This window comes from Acinonyx jubatus, chromosome D2 (assembly GCF_027475565.1).
Source record: "Acinonyx jubatus isolate Ajub_Pintada_27869175 chromosome D2, VMU_Ajub_asm_v1.0, whole genome shotgun sequence".
NCBI lineage: Eukaryota > Metazoa > Chordata > Mammalia > Carnivora > Felidae > Acinonyx > Acinonyx jubatus.
The window spans coordinates 50,243,395-50,268,912 of NC_069393.1; the positions used below are offsets into that span (position 1 = coordinate 50,243,395).

General features: G+C 39.1%; 1 protein-coding gene across 5 annotated transcripts in view; it reads left to right on the forward strand.

Moving 5' to 3' along the window:
- Window positions 1-25,518, forward strand: part of PCGF5 (polycomb group ring finger 5) — a 122,847-nt gene that overhangs the window by 58,006 nt on the left and 39,323 nt on the right. For all 5 annotated transcript variants that reach the window (XM_053207559.1, XM_053207560.1, XM_053207561.1 and 2 more), the window contains exons 3-6: window positions 13,404-13,500; window positions 21,782-21,837; window positions 21,952-22,011; window positions 24,519-24,667. In XM_053207559.1, the coding sequence (XP_053063534.1) occupies window positions 13,404-13,500; window positions 21,782-21,837; window positions 21,952-22,011; window positions 24,519-24,667 (362 nt within the window). The remainder of the gene's footprint in view (window positions 1-13,403; window positions 13,501-21,781; window positions 21,838-21,951; window positions 22,012-24,518; window positions 24,668-25,518) is intronic.

A 25,518-nucleotide genomic window follows, 5' to 3' on the forward strand; every position in this document is an offset into this window, starting at 1 on the left:
ATTTCACCTCTTTGTCTCTCCTCCTCAGATCAGGTAGGTTGATGCTCTCCCATTCTCCCAGTAAGTTCTGGAGCTAACACTGCCCGGCTTCCCTATTGATGTAGAAAGAAGGGCCAACAGAACCAGCATGATAAGTGACTGCAGCAGCCCTCGATGTTCGCACGCCAGCTGTGTGGAAGAAAGAGAAAGGGGCAAGCCAGTTAGCAGGATGTGGGAGGCAGAGGTGACAGGGCAGGCTGTGTCCCAGGCTCTGGGCAAGGAATTGCCAAAACAAACAGACAGACAAAGCTTACAAAAGCCCCCATTTTTAAGCAGGTTTGTACCTCACCTACTAACACCACTTCTCTAAAGCAGGCCAAGGACACTTGATAAAAAGATAAATTTTTTAAATTAGGTGGAAATTAACATACAAATGAGTTTTATCTTTGGTCACTTCATGCTAGATGAGCTAAATCCACATTAACCATGGTTGCAGAGCTATGAGATCCTTTTAATAACCCAAAACTTAAGGAAGTAAACGTCCCTCCAAATAATTATTGAATTATTTAAAATATTTAGTTGTCAGTCACTTTGCTAGCCACTGGAGTAGAGTGGTAAACAAAAAAAGATTGATGTAGAACTTAAACTCTATCAAGCAAACTTCTCATAAGCCAAGAAAAAAATTCTACGTGTGTATTTGGATCTTTTTCTTTTCCATGTGAGCTCACCTACTCTGGGACTTCAGCTGCATGTGCTGATGTCTCCCAATCTTTATTTCTGGCATAAACCTTTCTTCTGAGTTTCAGAATCCTCCTGGTGTCCACCTGGATGTCCTGAAGCCATCTGGAGCTCAGCATGTCTAAAAATGAGTGAATGGGATACTGATCTTCAGTTATTCCAGCAGGAAATAAGCTCCACACTCGACTCTGTTTACCCTCCCTAACAGAATGGGGACCAAGTCCTGTCTGGTCTCTCTCTTTAATCCCTCTCAAATCTGTCCCTTCACTGCCACCCCCCTGTGACTGTTCAGGCCCTCATTACTTCTGCCCAAAGTCTCTGCAACCCGCTTCTAACCTGTGTCAAAGCATGATCATTTAAACAGTTTACTGTCTTCACTGCTCACTCATCAGCTGACCCAGAATTTCTTAGAGATACCCAGGTGCCTCGGGATAAATTGAAACTACTTAGCTGTGCCCACATCTTCCTCCCTCACTGCCTACTGCACATACATGCACATACTTGGTTCAGCAGTGTGCTCTGCTTTAGAATGCACTTCACCCATATGCCCAGTGAGCAGATGCACATCCTTTAAAACTCATCTCCTCCAAGATATGCCACCGACTTGCTACCATAGGTAGCTTTGGGTTACGTGTACCTTAGTGCCTGGTACTTAGGTGCTTGGTAAAGGATTAAATGAATAAATAAATGGCCAATTTGTTGATTATTTTATTGTGTTTTTTCTTTCAGAGATTCATACGCAGTAATAGGTAGCTTGAAAGGCATGTAGGCAATGTCAATTAGGAATTACATATTTTGAAAAACGTTCCTCTACAATTTAGGGGGAAGCGTCGTGGGTCTTAGGGAGAGAGAGACACTGGATTGGGGACCAGAGATTGGCAGTTCTAGATTAAAGGATGCTCTGTCTCTTGCACCAGGATCCTCAGAAACTTTTTGAGGTTGCTTAGGGTGTATTTGCTTGTGGCTGTATAGGTTGTTGACTTAAAATTAAAGACTTTTCACTTCAACTAAGAACAAAGGAGCTTTGTTCCGGCAGCTAAAATGTGGAGAATACAGTGCATTGGTTCTTAACTCTCTTGTGGTTAGCGGCCCCTGTAAGAGTGATGATTCTTTCCCCAGGAGAAAAAGAAGGTTATAGACATAGAAATCTGTGGTACAGGAAAGGAAAGCTTTCTTCTTTGTGCCCTTTCAGAGATTGTGGCAGTAATCCCTGCACAGAGAACAAATTCTTTGGAAAAGTGTTGCTGTACTTAGTATTTAACTTATGCAAAGAAGAAGGGTTAATTGATAATTAAGTATAGTTGATGTGACAGTTAAGGGACTTGGTGATTTTATGTGGTAATAAGTAAAAATGAAGGAACAACACAATCAGAAGGTGGTAAAATTTAAGTATAACCAACCATTTATTGTTTTTAAACAAGTATCATAAATATATAAGTACTTTAAGGTACAGAGATTTCTTGATATGTTCATACTCGATGTTTAAAAATCTTAGGCTACATCCACTTGGCTATATCCAAAGCACAGTCTCCATCTGCCAGCAACAACATCACCTGGGAACTTGTTAAAAGTGCAAATTCTTGGGCCTTACCATAGACCTGCTGAATCAAAATCTCTGGGGACAAGGCCAGAAATCTGTGTAATAACAAGCTTTCAGGTGATTCTGTGATGTGCTAGTTTGAAAAGCACAGCTCATGACCAGACTTTTATAATAGTAGCATACTTCAACTAGGCAGTCTGTAATCATACTGCAATTAAATCACACCATAATTAACGTAAATTCTAATAAAAGATTAAGCTAATGGCTATTATTTATTGAGTGTTTGTTGTATTTGGGGTCATGAGCTTTACATTTATTATCTTATTCAATCTTCCCAAGAACCCCTCAAGTTAGGTGGTGTTATTTAATCATTCAACAGATGTTTATTAGCACCTACATTGTGCCAATCATTATTCTAGCCAATGGAAACACAGCAATAAACAAGACAGACCTAGTCTGCACCCTCCTGGAACTTCTGTTCTAATTGGAGAGACAGACAATAAGCAAGTAAACAGGATAATTTCAGATGCTATGTATAACAACAGCTATGAGAAACAATAAAACAGAGAAAGGTCTTTCTTGGGACTTAACATTTGAACAGAGACCAAAATAATAGGAAAGAGCAAGCTGTGAGAACGGTTGAGGGGAGAGTATTTCAGATTTTATCACAGTGTTTTTCACAGAAATAGGACTCAGAAAGGTTAAGTAATGAAGCTGATAAATGCTGGAGCTGGGTTTGGAATCCTGGACAGCTGACTCTGGCATATCTTCATAATAAATTATGATATTTTCCTAATTTTATTTTTTCTTCTTTCTGCTTGGCTTTGTTTCTGAAGCTTCTTTAAGCAAAGAGGTGAATTTAAATATACGTATACACAGAGAGCGTGCACACGCGTGCACATGAGCTCACACACACGGCTCTCCCAACTATGTTTGCATGACAGTATACCTGTCATTATGCACCCAATCATGATCTGAATTTATTAATTTATTAATATTAAATAGCCATTATATTGAAGGAAAGATATAAATTGAACTTTCCAATAAGGTATTCTTTATAAATTTCAATTTTTTGAGGCAAGACTTTTTCTTAGAATAAAAATCAAAGACCTAATTAGGAATTATATTTAAAGTCTCAACAGGTTGCACGTACAGTGTTTCAGGATTGTACTAGAAATGAGGTGAGGTCAATGGTATACTGATGTTACATGTTTCAAACAATATTTTGGCAGAAACTAGACATTCATTTATGAAAGTGATTATAGTGTTCATTTTGATGATTCTTTTTAAATAAAATAATTATAGGTGTTAATCTAGGTGTTACTAGCAATAATGCTAAAGAAAAATCATTAAATTTATGGTTCTTTTAGCTTTTGAAACTGTGCATGAGATAATAAAGAATGTTTAAACAGTTGAGCAGAGCATCATAGTGGACACTAAAAGACAAAACTAGGGGTAACAAATTTAAAAATGAAATTGTCTTATGTTGCCTTCTGAAAATAAATTATATCTAGGTCATAACCGTTTGTGATCAGTGATGGATTGAAAAAAAAATATGTACCCTAAAATAAGTAAGCATTCAGAGTTAGAAATCATGGTTAGTGTACTGGTATGTTTAAGAGTCGAACACAATGGTTGAATGTAACCATTATGAGTAAGTACAGTCCAAACATGTAGAAAAGGCAGAAGACAATTTCTATTTGGATACTTTGAAGACTTTTCATAACTACTAACTTTTTATAACATACTGGTTTTTTTTTTAAGTTTCTTCATTAGAGAGAGAGAGAGAGAGAGAGAGAGAGAGAGAGAGAGAATGAGTGGGAGAGGGGCAAAGAGAGAGGGAGACACAGAATCCGAAGCAGGCTCCAGGCTCTGAGCTTGGCTCGAGTCCACGAACTGTGAGATCATGACCTGAGCCTAAGTCAGATGCTTAACCGACTGAGCCACCCAGGCGCCCCGATTGGTTTTTACCAGGCTACTATATTGTATCAAAAAATTTAAAACCAATAGACAAAGCTTTGTTCTCTCAGAATGTTCAACTGCTGACATTTCTTTATTCAGTTAACAGAAAATGATCATTGTATTTTAGAAAACTAAAATAGATTTTAATTTCTGTTGAATTAACTCTTTTTAATTGTCAAAAAAAATCACTAGTAAACTCAGAATCTCTTCCCTTGCTCTAGTTAAGTATGTAGGCTGATTTCTGACTTGACTACAATAGGACACTATAGGCCCTGAAATGCTGGCTCCCTTTATTATTCCTAACCCTTGTGTCCTCCTTTATTTCACAAATATTTACCAAGCACCTCCTCCTCCAGGTACTATTCTGGGCACCTGGGACACATCAGGCAGCATAGCAGGCAATAGGTAAGTCATAGTGTATAGTAGTAGGAGGTGGTAAGTGCTCTAGAAAAAAGGAAAGTCAAACTGGGTAAAGGGAATTGGGCAGTGACATGTTACAATTTAAAATAAGCCTGGGGGCACCTGGGTGACTCAGTCGGTTGAGCATCTGACTCTTGATTTAGGCTCAGGTCATGATCTCATGGTTGTGAGATCAAGCCCCATCGATGTTGGGCTCCACTCTGTGTGGAGCCTACTTCAGATTGTCTCTCTCTCTCTCTCTCTCTCTCTCTCTCTTTCTCTCTCTGTCCCTCTCTCTGACCCTTTTTCTTTTGCTCTCTTTCCCTCTCTCTCTCTCTCTCTTTCTCTCTCTCTCTCAAAAAAAATAAAATAAACCTGTGTTCAGGGTAGGCCTCATTAAGAAAGTAACATTTAGACATTTAAGGGTGCGTGGGTGGCTCAGTGTTAAGCGTCTGACTTCGCCTCAGGTCACGATCTCACAATTCATGAGTTCATGAGTTCATGAGTTTGAGCCCCGTGTCAGGCTCTGTGCTGACAGCTCAGATTCTGTGTGTCCCTTTCTGTCTGCCTCTCCCTCACTTGTGTGTGTGTGCTTTCTCTCCGTCCCCCTCTCCCTGTCTCCCCCCCCCATCAAAAATAAATAAACATTTAAAAAAATTTAAAAAAGGAAAGTGGCATTTGAATGGACAAGGAGGTGAAGGAGTTAGCCAATCACATATTCGAGGAGAGACTATTTCAGGTAGAGGAAGAGCAAGAGCGAAGGCTTTAAGGCAGGCGTGTGCCTGCCATGTTGAGAAATGGTCAGGAGGCCAGTGTGGCCACATGGCAGTGGGTAAAGGAGAGTTGAGGAAGGTAATGGGGTGGATGTGGGCCACAGGCACAGTGCACAGTTCTTGTAGAGCCACTTTAAGAAGTTTGGCTTTTACTCTGAGAAAAACAAGACCCATTTCAGGCAGAGTTTTTGAGTAGAGGAATAACATGATCTAACAACGTTTAAGAGCATTACTCAGACTCCTGTTGAAAATGGACCCGTTAGGAATGATTGCAAATAAGCCAGGCAAGAGGTGGTGATGGCTTGCACCAATGGGGTGGTGGTGGTAAAAGTGGTCAGATTCTGCTTGTATTTGAAGGCAGAGCCAGATTTGCTAATGAACCAATGGTGGGTCATACAAGAAAAAGGAATTAAGGATGTCTTCAAGGTTTTTGGCCTGAGAAACTTGAAGGATAAAGATGTCACTAAAGCATGTAGGACAAACTGAGGGTGGGAGATCAAGTGGTTGTTTTTTGGAAATTGAACAAAAAGCTGTGAGGGACAGCTGGGAGACATCCAGAGATACAGAGTTGGGAGGTGGACGTAGGAGTCCAGAGATTATCAGCATATAGATGTATGTAAACAATGGAAGCACCGAGGGAGGGAGTGTAGATAGAGAAAAAGAGCAAGGACTGACCCGGGGACGCTGAGAAGGAGAAGAGGAGGCCTGAGGTAGGAGGAAGACTGCACGTCACCTGGAGGAGGAGTCAGCTGAGTCAGCAGGGTTGAGGTAGACAGGACTGAAGTGTAGACCTCTAAGTTTAGCTACCTGGAGGTCACAGATCATCTCATCAAGCAGTTTCAGTGGAGGGGTCAGGAGTGAAAGTGTGGATAGATGTGAAAGGATGGAAATTTCTTAACTCCCTGGTTTTGATGATTGTAGTAGGATTCTGTAAGTATTTAACCTTCATGAAGGTAAAGAAAAGGTGAAAAAAATCGGGAAGAGAGGAACTGGGGAGAATAAGTGTGGTACCTCTGAAATGGAGTGATAGCTCACAAGGGAAGTAGAGTCAACAGAAGTTTGTGGGTTTTTTTTTTTAAGGTGTTGAAATAATATGTTTGCGTGTTGACGGGAATCTCAGCAAAGACTAATGTAGGTGAAAGGGGAGACGCTCTGGAGCAGTGTTCTTGGGCCATTGGGAGGGGATCTAGTCCACAAGCAGAGACTGGCGTGAGATAGACACGTGAATGTTTGGAAACAGGCAAGAGCACAAAGTAAAGATGCTAGTAAGTAAACAGATGTGGTATGAACTCTTTCAGTTTTGTTTTTTTTTTCTTTCCCTTTTGCTTTCAGTAAAAAGGAAGGCCATCGGTGGATAGTGAGGATGGGGGAGGAAATGTTGGGGATTTGAGCAGAGGAGAAGTTATGAAGTATTAGCAAAGAGTGTAACGGACTTGGGGCAGATGCACGACCCACTGACGTTCACGGTCATGAGTTTAAGGGGAGAGACCAGTCAGCATGGTGCGTGTGTTTGTCCCACAGTGTCCCACTGTAATCCTGTAGAAGCAGAGTGTGTAGAGAGGTGGATTTTGTGGGGGGTATAATAGTTTAAATGAACCAAGTATGTCGAAAAAGAGAGGCAGAAGAACTGAAGTAGAAGAGAGCAGAGCTATTCAAGGGCATGAATGAGGAAGTATAATTATTTTGATTGATCACGAAATTTATATGGATAAGGAGGGGGACGAGGGCAGTGCTGCACTGACTGAACTACCAGACTCTACCCTGACCTTGGAGTCCTCCTTGACTCCTTAAACCTTTCTGTGGAAGTGGGGTACCCTTTCTAGCCTTTCTGGACCTTTTGGTCTCCTGGACTACTTGGTCTGAGATCCCCCTACCATGCTTAAATCCCAAGACTCTATCCTGATCCTGTTCAGAAAATTCTTTTTGCTACCTGTTCCTCTGTCCTGGCCAGATAATAATAATAATAAGGCATTCTGCTCAGTAGAAAGGAATGCTGTCCTTAGTGTTCACCATGAAACCACAACTCATGTAGGCCTTTGAAAGAAATATGCTATGTATGACATGAGAGAAATAAAGATGTTTATTAGTTCCTTATGGAAGTAAAACCAGAAGATACCATCTCATGGAAGCAAATGGCAGATATTCTGGAAACTTTTTAAAAACTGTCAGTTTCACACATAAGAGTATGCATCAAAAGCAGGAAACTGATGCCTCTTCTCTTTGCAGATGACCACGGTTTACTTCCAGACTGTTAGCAGATAATAGATAAATTTTTCAAAGGCAAAAAGTATCAAATGAGTGCTATCAAGAACGGCATATAAAGATAGTGATGTGTTTAAGGAAACTAGAAAAAACATGCTTCTGTGTTAACAGATAAAACTAACACATTCAGATGATTTTAACAAAGGAAGTCAGCATTTGATCACGTTCAATAAACAGGGCATTACTAATGAATGACTACACCAAGGACATGAGAGAAAAGAATATTATTGTTTTATTATCAGTGATAGCAGACTCTGCTCAAGAAGAGAAATTTGTGCAGATTAGTTTGTGTCATCAAAACTGGGAAGCTAGCCCTCTGTGATACATAAGAGATGTGGGTGGACCACATATCTAAGATAGCAACAACAAATGGTCCTTGTACCTGTTGTGAAGAACTCTCTCCCTCAAGAATTTGAAAATAAAGTAAAATAGCCCTTGAATAAACTGTGAAATCAACAGATGACAGTGCTTCAGAGCAGGTATGTGCAAAGTGATTGGGAAGAGACAGAACAAGGTAAGGCCTAGGCAAGTGGGGCTGTGCTGGAATTATATTAAACATATAAAGTTAAGGAAGAAATGTGTAGTGGAGAAATGTTGGTAAATCTTGGAATCTCCACCCCAGAAAAAGAAATACCACACATGCAGAGATAGGCAGTTCCCATTCAGGTGAAGGAGTGTGTCATAAATATCATACCTGAATTGCAAGACTCTAGGGTGGAAATGGCTGCAGAGGATTGATCCCACTACATGATAGACATTTCAAGTTTCGTTAGCAAGGTCATCTGGTATTTAAGATGGACACATGAAACTGATGCCATTCAATATTCAATTTCTCTGATTCTCTTCCTCCTCATTTTATGTTCATCCACTGATCAATGTATAGTGGTAGCTCACATGTACTGAATATTTACAAGCTCTCTGACACGCATTTCCATACCTTGCATATACTATCTCATTTAATCTTCACAAGACCCCTGTGAGATAGGAACCTTTGCTGTCTTCCTCGTACATAGAAGTGCAAAGTAAGTAATTTGCCAAATGAGAGAACTGGGACTCAGCTCCAGGCAGTCTGCTGCAAGACCATTTTTATCTAGAACAACTGTGTTGTATACTACCTGGTTCTCAAGTAGATCTGCATTATGGGGAGAGTGAATTAATCCCACATTCTTTTGACTATGTTTTGTCCTGTGACAGTGATTTCCTTATGGTGAATAAGAAAGTAACTTCCAAATGAATCCTTGGTCAGGATTTCCTAGTTGTTTTTTGGCTGCCTCAGTGAGAGAGCTTTGCAAGGTTAAAATCTCTGGTGCTAATCTCACAGAGATTCAGGCTTAATTGGTCTTGGATGTGGTCCACCAATCTGTCTTTTAAAAAAATCTCACTGGTGATTGTGGTGATTTGAGAACCACTACTTAAAAAAAAAAAAAACGTATTCTTATTGAAGAATAATTGACATACAATATTATATTCGTTTCAGGTATACAACATAGTGATTTTATATTTACCTACATTACAAAATGGTCAACACAATAAGCCTAGTTACTATCTGTCACCATATAAAGTTGACACAGTAATATTGACTGTATTACTATATATATTACTGTATTATATATACATTACTATATATATATTACCATATTATATAAACATATTCCCTATGTTCTACCTTACAGCCCATGTCTTATTTATGTTATAACTGGAAGATTGTAGCCCTTAATCCCTTTTAACTATTTCATGCATCCCCCCCCCATATTCATCCCCTCCTAACAAACTAACAACTATTAGTTTGTTCTCTATCAATCTCTTTGTTTTATTTGTTCCCTTTTTTTCTTTTTAGATTACACATATAAGTGGAATTTGGTTTTCTCTGACTTATTTCACTAACCATGTAGGTCCATCCATATTGTTGCCAAGGGCAAGATTTCATTCTTTTTTATGGTTCATATTCATATGTATGCATATTATACATGCATATACAATACACACATACATGTACATACAGACACATATATACATATATACATACCCCAGAAAAAAGAACCACTGCTCTTTTTTAAAAAAATTTTAATATTTATTTATTTGAGAGTGAGCACAGGTGTGCACAAGCAGGGGAAGGGCAGAGAGAGAGAGAGAGAGAGAGAGAGAGAGAGAGAGAGATCGAGATCCCAAGCAGGCTCTCTGCTGTCAGTGCTGAGCCCACTGTGGGGCTCCAACCCACCAACTGTGTGTGAGAACATGCCCCGAGCCGAAATCAAGAGTCCAACACTTAACTGACTGAGCCACCTAAGCACCCTGAGAACCACAGCTTTAGATGATACAATGATTTTTACTCTGTTTGTGCAACAACCTAGTTCAAATACAAGAATTTGAACTAGGTGAAAAGAAAAATTTTGCTTAGAAAGCTTTAGGCAGAAGTTTAAGGCTATTTGTGCTGGGCGAAATATAAGCATCAGTTAAAAAAACGCTTAAATGCCTTAAGTGAAATCTTTATGTCAAGGACCAAGTGTTACAGACATTAAGATTTGGTGTGTGGCGCCTTGGATTTTAGGCCTGGGGCTGCACGGCCTGAGGATGGATGTCGTCTGCGCTAGGCAGCCGACCAGCTGCGGACAGCCGCTCCGCTCCGGCTCTCCAGTACTGCATTTCTCATTTGCCCAAGGGGGTGGTAAAAAAGTCCATCCTGTAATGACACAAAGCCTTGAGCCCAGAGCCTATATTTGGTTAGGCTCAGGAAATGTTAGCGCTTGTTGCTGTTTAAGTGTTTTCCAACTGGGGATATCTTTGGTGAGCCTGAGTCCCTTTCTCACCCAGGTGTTTCTTGTGACTAGGACATCTGTCCATAGAGGGGCTGGTGAGAGTGAAGACTCTAGTTGGTCTCCATACACAGTCTTAACCATGGGCCGGGACTTTTTCAACATCTTTCTCAGACTCACTGATTTAACCAGTACAGCAGTTGAGCAATTAATTAGAAAGCTTGGTATGAAATCTTTAAGATATTTTTAAAATGTATTTTCCACCTAATATAAACAATTATAAAGTAAGAGAGGTCAGTTTTGTAATGATGGATTTTTTAAGCATCTAAAGGAAAGTAAATCCTCCCTTTACTTTTTTCAGTTTTGCTAAAATCCTGGCCTGGATTTTCTCAGGTTCTAATTCATATAAGGTTGTGCTTTATTCAGCAGTTTTTAAAAGCATGTAGGAAATGTATTTTCTGGAGTTTTTTTTTTTTTATTTTAAGGAATAAATGAGCTATTAAAGGGGCTGTTTTGTGCGAAATATTCAGCTTAAAAGGAGATCTGATTCTATACATAGACATTTTTAAGGTTTCCAAATTAAGTGGTAAGGCATTCTTTTTCTATATATTATAGGTCCATAGAAATAAAATCAGAAGAAACTATATCATGTAGACATGCATTAGTTAAGCAAATGGGCTCTTGACTCAAACCCTGGCTTTTCACACTTACTGACTCTATGATTTTTGCCAAATTATACTAAAGTTCTACTCTATTTCTTCAGCTGTAAGAGGCCTAATAATATTACCTAATTAGTAGGGTTGAAGCATTTAGGGTAGTGCCTGGTACACCTGGTATTTTCCTCTGTAAAGTTAAAAAAATCTTTAAAATTTGTGATTTCATATCAGAAAACCTGGATTCAAGTCTCTGTGCTGCCATTCATCAGAGTAGGCAGGTAACTTGGCCTGTGGAAACCTCTTCTTCGTATTCAAAAGTAGAATAAAGTACTTTATCTCAAATGTTGGTGTGAAAAATAAATTCACCTCCTGATGGGGCTTTCTGCATCCCTCTAAAACAGCACTCATTCAGTAGAAATAAAATGTGACATTCCTGGTAGACAGCCAGGAATTCCTGAACTCTTTGAGTTTGATAAACCTTTTGAACCACAAGGATCAGAGCTCCAGGGTCGGATCAGAGATTTAGGATAGGATCAGGCTTTGTAATACTCTTCATTCTTGCCTCTTATCTTTTTTTTTTTTTTGCTTCTTTCCCAACTTTCAGAGACTTATCTTGTGTCCCTGGGAAAAGAGCAAATACTAGCAAGCTTTGAAAGAATTCAGCTTCTCTGCTCTCCACTTTAATATAGCTTACCAAGAAAGTCCTTTCTTCCCAAACATTGACTTTTTAAAAGACATTTAGAACCTTCTTGGGGCCAAGGGATTTGGAATACAGAGGAAGTATTCATATCTAAGCTCTTTTATTTTTAAGGTTTTTTGATACTGTTTTCTCATCCAAATTTGGGGAGAATTTTAGTGAAGAGGTATTGTCCTAATAGCTATATGCTGGGAAAAAGAGAGAATATGGGAATCAGGTGTACTTACCTAACAAAAAATATCTGCTCATATGTCATCTTCTTAGAAAGCCCTACCCTGGCCACTCTGTCTAAAATAGCTGATAGTTCTTAGCACTCTAGCTACTTTTTTTTTTATATATAAATATCATTTATTACTAAAATTCTTTGCTTGCCTGTCCAAAGAAAATACAAGCTCCGTAAAGGTCTGGGCTTTGTTTTGTTTGCCCCCACATCCCCAACTCCTAGTACGATGCATGGCATTCGGTGTCTATTGAATCAATGAGTAAGTGAAAGGAAGTACCAAGATATCATTCTATATATGTACTAATGACTTTAAAGTTAGAGACCTAGTAGAATTCTTCCTTGACCGTTGATGCCCTGACCGACGTATGTGAGATGCTTGAATTTTCAGACCTAATCTCAGTGGGAGGAATCCTGGTGTGTACTTTTGATCAATTGTTTACATAAACTTTTTCCTTCTTTTAGTTAGTGTGGGGCATGAGGAGGGGGAAAAGTAGTAGTTTGTAGTGGAGTTGAAAAAGGGAGCTGGGGGAGCTGATCTGTACTGGGTAAGAATTTCAGATTATACAGGGTAATAAAATGGAGGAGGGGGTATTGAGACAGGGAATTAGATCAGTTTTTTTTTTTATATAGTTTAGGTGCTATAAATATGTTTAAGGTTTTTGGGCAAAACAGTTGACATAGTAGGTAATAGAAACCTAGGGAAAAGGTGAGAGAGATTCATAGCCAGAAAGATTTGTACTGTTAGAGGAAACATAGGCTATATGGACTTGTGGCCAGAAATCCACAAATCGTATTTCTGTTGTCTTTGTTTAGAACTTTTATTTAAAATCTTACTTACACCTGTCCGTTTCTCAGTTCTTCCACTTTAACGCTCATGCCTTTGTAACCGACTTGATGCCACTACTGTACTTTGTGCTCCGTGGAGTTAGGGCACTTGGGAGCACAGACTCACCAGGCTCTGCCACGGCCGGCAGTTCCATTGTAACTCCCCACCTGTCCCGGGAATTTTCAAATGTGTTGAAAATTCTCAAGTTTTATTAAGAACTATTTATGTTGCATTCAAAAGAAGTGCAGAGTTACCAGTTTGTGCTTCTTTTCCTTCTTTAAATGAGAAAACTGTTGTTTACGTAAACGCACCAGCTTTTTCATAGTATTATGAACAAATTATTTGGTTTGTGAATATATTTAAGAAAAGCAATCAGCAAAGTAGTATATACTTTTTATGTTGTTGACTGTAAGCTTCATTTCAGTTGGGTATTTATTTTATTATTTGGGTGTTAAAAAAATTTTTTAAGGTTTTATAAAATTTGGTAAAAGAATAGTATTCTACCCATAGTAGGCAGTTTTTAAGGACTGTTTCTAATTACATTTGATTTAAGTTCAAATGATATGTTTCAGCCTAACATCTTCTTCCTTCTTAGTCTGTAAGACTTGTATTGTCCAGCACTTTGAAGACAGCAATGATTGTCCAAGGTGTGGCAACCAAGTGCATGAGACAAATCCATTAGAAATGTTGAGGTAAGTAAATGTATTTTATAGTTTGTCTAACTTAAGTTATATAAACTCTTAATATGTTTTATTGTGCATCATAATATTTGTTGGCACTTGACTCAGTTAATATAGTTTTTATGAATTTTTTTATTTTCGTTCAAAGTATTTTGTTTCACTTTAAAGCATTTTATTAAGAGGAATTTAAAAATAAGGCTGTGTATATTAAATACTTAAGAAATGTATTTCCAAATTAAAAATTATAACTTTATCTCATAGCTACTTTAGATGTAGTTATTTTTGGTGTTTTAATATTCCACACATACTCTGCTTTTACTGAGCAACATGGTAGTGGAAGAGAGGGCAGACCTAACAGTGAGGGAAACTGACCTCGGTACTGTTACTTTTCTAATTATATCAAAAAGTATACAAACATTTATGTAAACTTAGACTACCATTTACTTAAGAAGTGTAATCCTAGGGGTGTCTTGGTGGCTCAGTCGGTTGAGCATCCAACTCTTGGCTTCGGCTCAGGTCATGATCTCACCATCGTCGGTTCAAGTCCTGCACTGGGTTTCTCTCTCTCCCTGTCCCTCTGCCCCGCCCCCAAATAAACTTTTTTTAAAAAGAGGTATAATTCTTTATTTTTAAAGCTGGAAGTAGTCCATAAGATCCTAAACTCTTTTTTTTTTCCAGATGAAATTGAAACTTACAGAAGTGACATAGCTTTTCCTAGGGCTTCAGCAAACTCAAATGTCCTTTCCCAAGCCCAGTGTCCGTACCACCTAACCCCTTTGCTTCCTATTTTTCCTGCCCTAACTCCACCACAGATTGCCTGTGTGATCTTAGGGAAGCACACATCTAAAAACAGTACTAGATACTCCCTAAATAGCCCTTCTGTAACCCTCATGATCTGTGTGATGTTTGCCATCATTCTGTAAATCTGGATTTGCGAGTCTTCTCAGACTTTTTAAAATTAAAAAAAATTTTCTTTAAACCTTTATTTATTATTGAGAGAGACAGAGCATGAGCATGAGCATGGGAGGGGCAGAGAGAGGGAAACACAGAATCCAAAGCAGGCTCCAGGCTCTGAGCTGTCAGCACAGAGCCCGACGCGGGGCTTGAACTCACAAACCACGAGATCATGACCTGAGCCGAAGTCGGACACTTTACCGACTGAGCCGCCCCAAGACTTTTTAAAATTTTATTGCCGAGTCTGTAGTTGGGAGTAATTTATCTATCAGTAAATGTCAAGCCTAGTGGTTTTCAAAGTGTGGTCCCCAAACCATTAGTATCTTGTTGGAAATGATAGTGACTGGTCCCCCCTCAGACCTGCTGAAACGGAAACTGGAGAGGGGAGCCCATTTTAATTAGCAAACCTTCCAGATGTTTCTGATACACTCTTGTACTGTGGCCTGTAGTCCTGAGCAGGGCTTCTCCTACTTGGATTTACACCAGTGCTTCTCAAGCACCAATGGTTTTTCCCCCCACCCCCACCCCTGGTGTACTTTTAGCAATGTCTGGAGATATTTTTGATTGTCAGGACTGGGTGGGTGCTGCTGGCATCTAGTAGGTATAGGCTGGGGAGGCTGGACACTACTGAGCATCCTGTGATTCATAGGACAGTCTCCTCCCACACCAGAGAGTCAACCCAAAATGTCAACAGTACGGGGGTCAAGAAACCCTGATTTAAGTCACTCAGAGAAGAATAGGGCAAACTCTTTCTCTAAAATTTTTTCCTGATGCTTTTATCAAAAACTGTGTCAAAAGTTAATTATTACCTACTCCATTTTAAAGTGCTGTGTTGGAAGAAAAATTAACTTTTGGTTTTGACTGTTAGATACCCAAAGGACTCCAGTCACCATTTAATCAAATGTACTCCCGTGGCTAAAGTATGATAGCACATTTTTTTTCTACATTTTTATTTGGAAAAAATTTAAAACAAAAAGTTCCCAAAAGTAGTACAAGGAGCACTTGTACTCTCTTTACCCAGGTTAGTCTGTTGTTAACATTTTATCTCATTTGCTTTATCGTGTGCGTGCATGCATGCCGTCTGTTTTTTTCTGAATTTGAGAGTAAGTTACATACCTCATGGCCCCTTACCCCTAACTACTTTAGTATGTATTTCCTAAGACTAGAGATATTATGCACACTGCATAACCACAGTGTGCTTACAGGGGCATAATATTTTAATCTATCCTCCATATTCCAGTTTTGTCAGTTTATCTAATGATATCCTTTATAGATTTTTTTCCCTCCTATCCCACTAAAATTATTCTACAAAGGAATAACTTTAAAGATGTAAACTCACAGAAATGATAAGAACGAAAACTTCAGTATTCTTGGCACCTCGGGATAACTCCTGGACCGCAATACATTCTCAGTAAATGCTTGTTGAAAGGATGAGAAGTGATGGGAATTGGAAATGGGAATTGGAAAGCAGATTGATGGTAGTGATGGTCCAGCAGACCCAAAACAATGAGGTGGCAGGCAGAAGATCTTCCCCAAAGGATACCCTCAGCAGCTTCAACACTAGGAAACATGCAAACCCTCGGTAAAGGAGTTGGGGGGGGGGGGGGGGCGGGGTGGGTCTACAGGTGCCTTAGTAAATTCTCATTTATGCCTAAGGCTGGACATATTGCTACCAGAACATAATCATATTTTGTTAGCAAGAAGAAAGAGGGATCAAGCCTTCTTCAGTAGGTAACATTGTGTCTGTTACACAGGTATCAATTTTTTCTCCTACATACTTTCTCAGGAGGCTGCTGGAGGATGTGCTGGTGCATAAACCAAGGAGGAAGGGAGTCTAACATAGGAGGGAGATGAGGGGGTATGGCAGTTGTGCAGGAGGCCTGGACAAGTCTGTGTCCATGCTGTAGAGTCTGGTAGTCATTAGCCACATGTGGCTGTTGAGCACTTGGGATTTTGCTGGTACACCTGAGGAAAGGAATTTTAAGTTTTACTTAAATGGAACACTGCAACAGTATGAATACTTTCACATGAAATGGAACCTTATTGTCAAGGAAATTCAGATTACTAAACAAGCGCATTGTTAAATATTTTAATGCATTAACCTTATTAGAATTACCTTTACACAAAACATGTAAAATACTTTTGTTCTTGTGCCTACTAGAAAATTTAAAATTATTTCTACCGGATATAGAAGGCAGAAGGAAGATGGAGTACTCTATGAGGCATCATTCATTCAAATATTTACTGAATGCCTGCTGTGTTCAGGCACCGTACTAGGTGCTTGAGGTCCATTAGTGAGCAAAATAGATTAAGATTTTTGCCCTTGTAGGATTAATATTTTTGTGGGGAGAGACAGACAACAAACTGTATAATAAATAACTTATATGGTATACTAGAAAGTACAAAGGGGGAAAAGGAGGGGGTGCTGCAGGTGAGGGGGATCAGGAGTGTGAAGAGAGGGACAGATTGCAATTTTAATTACAATGGTGAGGATAGGCCTTGTTGAGAAGGTAAGCTTTGAGCAAAGAATTAATGGCCATGAGGGAGTTAGCCGTGTATAAATCTAGGGAAAGCAGGCCTGTTCCAGATAAAGGGAGAAGCCAGTGCAAAGGACCTAAGTCAGGAGTGCTCCTGAAACTTGTTTGAGGAACAGCAAGGAGACCAGTGTGGCCAGAGAACAGTGAGGGAGGGAGAAGATAGTGGGAGATGAGGGCAGAGAGACAATGGGAGCCCAGGGGCCACGTAGGCCACTGTAAAAAACGTTATCTTTTACTCTGAGTGAAATGGGGAACCACTGCAAGGTTTTGGTTACAGGACGGACATGATCTGGTTTTGTTTTAAATCATTTTGATGACCATGTTGAGAATACACTGTACATCACAAGGCAAAGGGAGGAGCAGGGAGAGCAGTTAGAAGGCAATTGCAGTGATCCAGGTAAGAGATGGTAGCAGCGGAGGGTGCAAGAGAGGGTGCAAGGGATGGGTATAGTTTGAAGGGAGATCCAGCAGGATTTGCTGGTGGATTAGATTTAGAGTATGAGAGGAAGAGCAGACCCTGGCCTGAGATTCTGGACCTGAGCAACTGTAATAATGGAGCTGTCACTAACTGGGACAGGGAAGACTAATGATGGAGCAGCTTTGGGGGAGGGGTAGATTGGGAGTTTGGTTTGGGACATGTTGAGTTAATCATTTCAGAGAAGAAAGGAAGTTGGCAGGTGGAAATCCAAATCTATGATTCAAGGGAAAGGTCTGGCTGGAGATAAATATTTGATAGTCTTCAGCATATAGAAGGTATTTAAACTGTGAGACAGGATGAGATCACCTGAGGGAATATAGATAGTGAAGAGTGGAAGACCAAGGATTGAGTCTTGGAGCAAACCAAGAGATCAGAGAGAGGAGGAGGAACCAGCAAAGGAAACTGAAAAGGTTCAGTCATTGACATAGAAGGAAAATCCAGGAGTGTGGGTTGGAAGCCAAGTGCAGAATGTATATCCAAGAAGAGGGAAGGATCAGCTGTGTCAGATGTTGTTCCTGGGGCCAGGTAAGGTGACCACAGAATTGATGCTCAGATTTCACAACATGGAGGTCACCAGCCTTGACAAGAGCACTTCCAGTAGGGCCATGATGCAAAAACCTAACTGGATTGCTTCAAGAGAGAAAGGGAGAAAGAATAATTAGACACAGTGAATATGGACAACTCTTCCAAAGTTTTGCCACAAATAGGAGGAAAGAATGGGACAGTAGCTGTTAGGGGAAATACAGTCGAGAAGGTTTCTGTTTGATTTGATACAGGAGAAAAGATGGCATGTTTGAAGGGAATGGTCCAGTAGACAGCAGAAAGTTAATGTAGGAGAGTAGGGTGGAGGGGGGACTGGTGAAACAATGTTCTTGGATAGATGAGAGGGAATGGAATCTCCTAGTATAAGAGAGGAGACAGATTTTATATAGGAGCACTGACAGGTCATCTGTAGCAACAGGCAGGAGGGCGGAGTATATGTGGGTACAGACACTGTAGGTAGATACGGCGGTCAGAGTCTGTGGAGGTTTCTCATTGAGGAGAAAATGTTTATCGGCCAAGAGGAAGGATGGAGAGGGGGATGTAATGGTTTGAGGAGAGAAAAAACGGTGAATCCACCAAAGTGAGAGAATAAGTTGACTAGGGAAGGGAAGTAGGATTCCTAACGACTTTAAAAGAACATTTGGGTTGTAGTTATGAATTTGTAGGGTGTGGTTGTGTTTTTTTCCAGCCACGGATACAGGCATAGAGTTGATGGATAGTTGGATTTAGCCAGTGTTGTGGTTGTACTAAATAATTTTGAGCAAGTGAGAGAGGGACAGACAGGGGAATCAAAGGTACATGCAAAGGTGTGGTTTTAATGACTGACCTTGGAGTAAATCAGTCCTAAACTGGATAGGAGGACAGAGGGCATCAATTTGATGAGGGATGTCTCAGGGGAACAGAAATGAAACTAGTTGATTCCGGATCTGTTTGTTGAACAGTGAGAACAAATTCTTGTAAGAATTTGGGAATAGGTACTTAGAAAATGAAGAAAAGAAAGCAATTTCTAGCTTTAGAGAAAGAAAAAAGTTGCATGAGGTGATGTCTATAATCAGAGTACACTGCAAATATTTATATAACCATGTAAACTGGTTATTAAACCAAAAAATAATAGTAAGAGTAAATCAGGGAGATGAGAGTAGTTTGGAGGAAAGGGAGCTGGCAAGATGATAGCAGAGAACCAAATCTTTATTTTCCATAAAAGGAAGTCAAAAGAATCTAGACAGCAGAAAAGGCGTGGCTACCAGAAGAAACAGGTTGGATTTAAAAGTGGCTGCCTCCTCCGTTGTGAGCATCAGAAATGGAAGGGTGGCTCATCAAAATGTTGTATTTTAATATAAGTTTAATGGGGAAGTTTTATTTGGAAATTGTATGTGTGTATGTGTGTGTGTGTGTGTGTATATGTGTGTGTGTACATACATATATAATGTGTATAATTGTGTATATATACACATAGGTATATGTATATATAATAGATGTGTATATATGTATGTGTATATATACAATTATGTGTATATTTACCCATGTATATAGTACTCTGATAAAAAAAAATCAAGAAAAATACTGCTTCTCAAGTATTATTTCTATTAAATAGTCTGGGAAAACTTTGTGAACAAGTTAGTATTTGAGTTAAGTTTTGAAGAATAAGGTGACATTGGTTGGGTTGGAGAGCAAGAAAAGAGTGTATGAGCCAGGATGAAGAGCATGAGGGAGAAAACAGGTGGGAATTGACAAGACATTCTTAGGGATAGTTAAGTAAGCCAGTTGGCTAGAGAAGAGAGACAGTAAGAGAGTAGCACCAGTTACGATTTGTGGGTTGGATTCAAGTTAGATAAACACTCAAACCAGCTGGTGGGAAGAAATCAGTCCTTGAGCAGGCAGATAATGGTCAAGTGACTGCTTAAGGAAAATTCACTGAGAGTATGTCAACTTAAAGAGAAGTAGTTATGTGCTGTCTTCTAAGTAGGGTGGTGACTGACAGTGGGAGCATGGGAGGTATGGAAAGACCAGGTGGGAGAGACATGGAGAAGGTGCAGCCAGCGGGGCTTGGTGAGTCAATGTACGCATTGTGAGGGGGGGTGGGGGAAGGCTTAGATAATTCTTGCATTTTGAGCCTGTTTGGGAGAGCTATGGTATTTCTAAATTTCATTTTTAAAAAGTAAGACGATGAGAGAGGTATTCAGTATTTTGTTGAGGGATAGATGAGACAGTCTTGACACTGATGAGCAAAAGGAGGTGCTTGATATTCAACATCAGTTCGAAAAATGGAACTTGAGCTCAGCAGAGAAGTGTAATGGATATGCATCTATGTTTGTGTATACACATGCACACACGTGCACATACAATCTGCCTGGATGTTAGCTTTCAAGCCACAGAGTGGATGTGATAGTCAGGGCATGCAGCCTGTAGAAGAGGTCAAGAGTGCACAGCAATGAAGAATAGTCAAATTGCGAGGTAGTCGGGAAAAGAAAGTACTTAGGGACAAAGAGAAGTAGAGAGAAAAAAGGAAAACCAGGAGGGGGAATTTTCAAGGAGGCAGTATCTGGCAACAGTGTCAAGCTGCAATATAAGAGAGAAATGACTTTTAAAAACCATTTTAAAACTTTAAACTGCAATTCTAAAGCAAGAATTTAAACCTGTGCACTATGGAAGCTATGGATGATTCCAGGAGTCCAGGAGAGTAAAAGAAACAAAACACAGAGTATGGGGCAGAACTAACATCGATTATGCTTGCAGACTTTTCCAGTTAGAAGAAAATATTGAGAAACTGCCAAAAGCTTGAAAAGACAGTAGATTAAGGAAAGGTTTGGGGGGTTTTGAGATGTGAGAAGATTGTCCATATTTGTATCCTAGAAGAGCCATGCTGCTGAGCAGGATGTGGGGGTGGGGAGCAGAGGGGCTGTGGGAGCAGGGGGAGAGTGAAGAAACAGTCACAGAAAGGAGGCATTTCACTCTTACATGGCAGGAAAAGGAAACAAGAAAAATGTCAAGATAAGTGTTTACATGTATTATCTAGGAAGACAGAGTGACTGAAAGGTCTAAATTGCTCAGAAGGAAGGAATGGACATCGTTTCCGTTACAGCAAAGAGCCAGAATTGTGGTAGAGAGTTTGAGAACAGGTGTATCGGCTATTGCTGCATAACAAACGAGCCTTAAATTTAATGCTTAAAGCAGTAATAAAAGCGTTTGTTATTCCTCACAGTCCTGTGTGGTTCATAGATCTAGGTGGTTCTTCTGGTCTTGGCTGGACTCACTCAGAAGACTACAGTGAATGAATGAGTCAAAAGTGGTCTCATCAGGGCAGCTTGGCTCGTACGTGGTGTCCCGTCCTCCTGACTTGTTCTCATGATGGCAGGATTCTAAGAGAGAGAGCGCACAGAGCACAGGAGGCCTCTTAAGGCTTTGGCTCAGAACCCAGCACAGTGTCATTTGGGCCACATTCCGTTAGCCTAAGCACGTTTCAAGGCTAGCCCATATAGATTGTTGAGATGGGGAGATAGATGCCATCCTTTAATCAAGGGAGGGATTTCAAAGTCCTGATCAGAGGGTGGAGATGTAGAGAGCTGGGGACTCTGGGACCATTTTTGTCATGGATCTGACACTGTGGGAAAGACTGGAGATGGGTGCACTCTAAATGCAGAGGAGTTTGGTATAGTGGATGTGCTAAAATTGTGTATGTTCTGAATTTTGCAATACATGTAAGATACAGATCTCAAACTCTTTACATATTGGATTTTGATATCTTCATTGTTAGTATATTCTCTTTTTTCCTCTTTGGAAGGTTGGATAATACATTAGAGGAAATTATATTTAAGCTGGTCCCTGGACTGCGAGAACGTAAGTTGCTTTTTGGCTTCTTGCAGATTTTTGTGTTCTGTGAAGTCAGCATTTCTATGAAACATTTTGTGATTGTTTCTGTTATTCTTATACCTTTTTTTTCTTTTAAATTAGAAGAACTTGAGCGTGAATCTGAATTTTGGAAGAAAAATAAGCCTCAAGAAAATGGACAAGGTGACTTTTTCTTATTTCTCTGGTACAATCTCTCAAATCGGTTAGCTTTATGTAGCTTTGGTGAACTAATATCTCTTCAAGCTCAAATTTATCCTGTACAAAATTCATGTACCCCCTTTATTTATATTGTGAACCTTTTACATAAAATCATGAGATGTTATATACATATATGTAAATCTGGAGTTACGGCAGTTGAAGGTAATTGGAAATAGAGGAAATTGGACTTTGGGAAGAGAAAAGGGAGTTAAGACTAAAAACTGACTACTGATTATAGCAATATTTGCTGGAGAGCTGAAGGAAACTCTAGTAGCCATAGTCTGCAGCTAAACATGGAGGGGTTTTCTGTTTTATTTATTTTAGTTTATGTGTTTATTTTAGTAAGAGAAGGAACCAAGATGTGGCTGAGTGCCAAAATAGGGGGTCTTTCTATGCTCTGATAATCTGGAATTAAGTTTTTATAGGTGGAACTCAGATGATACAGATTTGTATATTTTGGGATTTAAAAAATATTTCTAGTCGCTTATGGGGATTTTCTCCATCACTTATGCTGAGTGTCCAGATTTCTCTTTTGGATCCCAGGAGACTCAGCCATCAGTAATTTTTAATAATGTCAGCAAAATAGCAAACATTACTGGGCAGAGAAAAGGCTTTTAGTATGTATAATTCACACAAAGTGGGGGGAAAAAGTACACCATACCTGAAATTAGAAGGAACTAGTATCCTTTCCCATTGTTCTCTAATATGATATTTATTTCAGGAGAGCCTGAATACCACTAAAATCTTTTAAGGATGTATGTTTTTATAGGCTCATTGTGAGCTCAGTCTCTTACCCTTGGTTTTCCCTTAAGATCATAGGATTGTCAATTATACATCATTAGTATGGGTGAGGAAATGCTCTCTTTCTCTTTTCATGTGTAAACTGAGGATCATAGTTTTATTAACTGTTCAAGGCTGGCTTCCAAAGCAGGGGAGGTTTGAGAATAGCTTTCAATGACTGGAATAAGATAGTAAAGGCTTATTATCTATAACAACAAAATGGGCAAAGAAGCCAAATCAGACAAAAAAAAAAAAAAAGACTTCACTAAAGGCTTTGTCTTACCAAGTGTACATTGCACTTTAGACAGTAGTGCTCTAATAAAAGTGCAAATAATTTAAAGTTGACTAAATGTTCCAATTTTTGGCTGTCTTTTCAAGAGGGCAGGAACCCAAGGGACTGTTATCAGAAGCTTTTACGTAGTAGGTTTAGTCGATAACTCTGTATCTTACAAGACTCACAAAGGAGCACAGCCTCCTGTGTGTGGACCTCCCTTTACCCATCTCTCTCTCTTTTTAAAGTATTTTACAATGTTTGCTCTTAGTTTGGGTAGAGAATTTGGATCTTTTCTTGGAGCCTGGGAGGTCGGTTCATAAAAACCCACCCTGTCTACTTGGGCTCCATATAAATATGTAGAAGAAAGAATGCAGAAGAAAGAGAACCCACCTGCCCTTTATGATACAACTGTGATGCTTTTACTAGTCATTAAAGAGGAGCTAACCTGTCATTTTTTCTTTCTGGGATTTTGTATACTGTAATGCTTAACTGGCTAGCTCTTTCAGGTTTCAGCTTAGAGATAGTTTATCTGGAAATCTTCCATGAATCTCTGCTTCACCCCAAAGTTTGGATTTATTACCTCTCTTACATGTTTCCACATAGTCTGTTTTTACCTCTTCCACCAAAGTCCTTATCATATTTCTCCATCTGTTTTCTTTACTTGCCTGTATCTCTTCCTGTACCCTGACCACTATGAGGGTGAGGATGATAATAGTTGATGATAATAGTTTCAATATTCCCTCAAGCCTAGCACAATGCATATCCACCACAGAGTTAAAGGGACTCTGTAAATAAGGGAGTCAGCACATGGAGTTGCAGTGTAGGCTGCAGGTATTTCATAGGCTAAATACACTTGTGTATAACACGACGTATGCTATCCAGACTTCCCTAATGGATTGTTAATGTTACACAGCTACATACATGTTTCGAAAGCTAACTCATTCTAGTCATTTCACTAACTGATTTTATGACTATTTAATAATTTGAAATGTTGAGAACTCAAAGAATATTTTATATTTTGAAAAGAGTACTTAGTTTCAAATTTGAATGTATATAGAAGTTGGAATATTTTTATGTCCTGCCTACTTTCTAAGTGATCTAATCACCAATTGCGATCATTTTTGTGGCCAGATATAGCTAGTCCTGAATCTTTCATTTGGATGTCCCAGTAAGTCTAGAAATTTTAGGCCATGTTAATGAGTCACTGATGGCTTTTTAAAAATATCTCCATTGTTGAATTGGTTGGAACATTTTAAAGATATTAAAATTTTTAGTTCTTCAATCAAAAACTAAGAAATGTCTTTTAAACATTTTTGTTTTGATGATTTTGTTTTTGTTTTGATGATGAATATACTGTTGCTTAACTCTAAAATCAACTTTGAGTTCCATCTAACTTAGTTTTGTTTAAATTATACAGATGATACTTCAAAAGTTGACAAACCTAAAGTAGATGAAGAAGGTGATGAAAATCAAGATGATAAAGACTATCACAGAAGTGACCCACAAATTGCTATATGTCTAGATTGTTTACGAAATAATGGACAGTCAGGAGACAATGTAGTAAAGGTGAGTGGATGAGCAAAGTTATATTTTTTAGTAATCATTTCATAGTAAACCTTTCATAATTTGTTGATGAATTTAGCTGGTGTTTGCTTTCAAAATTTTTGTTAACATTATCAAGTAGAATGTCATTCTCTCACAGTCGTAGCTACAAGGGACCACACGGTTGCTTACTCCAGGCGCCTGATTTCCAGCCCTCACAACTGAACAGTCCTGGGCCAATGCCACCACCTAGTGGCTAATTTCAAGAATCACGCCTCTTTTCTCTGTCACCTCCTTTTATACTTTTGTTGGGAGTTCATATACATTGTTTCTCCCTTCTTATGTGTAGTAACCAATTCAGACTCCCATCCTTACATCATGGGCACTGCCTCCAACTCTTTCATTCATACCCTCTTCATTTTCCTATTTTTCTGTTTTTATTTGCAATTCAAAAAGCTATCCATGACATGACTAATACATTTCATACATAATATAATTAGTTTTGAAGTAAAATTGGGTGTCATAAAGTGCCTACGAACTTTTAAAGTTCTTGAAGTCTCCCAGACATTTCCTGTAGAATCTCTTTCTAATTCTGTTTCTCCCTGTATTTGCTAATTCAAACTTTTTTTAAAAAAATCTATATACTGAAGAGTTTAAAACACCCTATTCAGTTTTATTTATTTTCTTTGGTTTTTACATGGTGTTGTTTAAATATTGTTTTCTGCTTTTTTATTGCAAGGCACTTCCCTTTTCATCATAAATGTTCACTACTTTAGCTCTTAAATAGATTTTTGTCCATTTGTCCTAGCAAATATCAGTGATTGAGAATATTGTTTCTCTCTTTATACTCCATATTTTATTCAAATACCTATCTG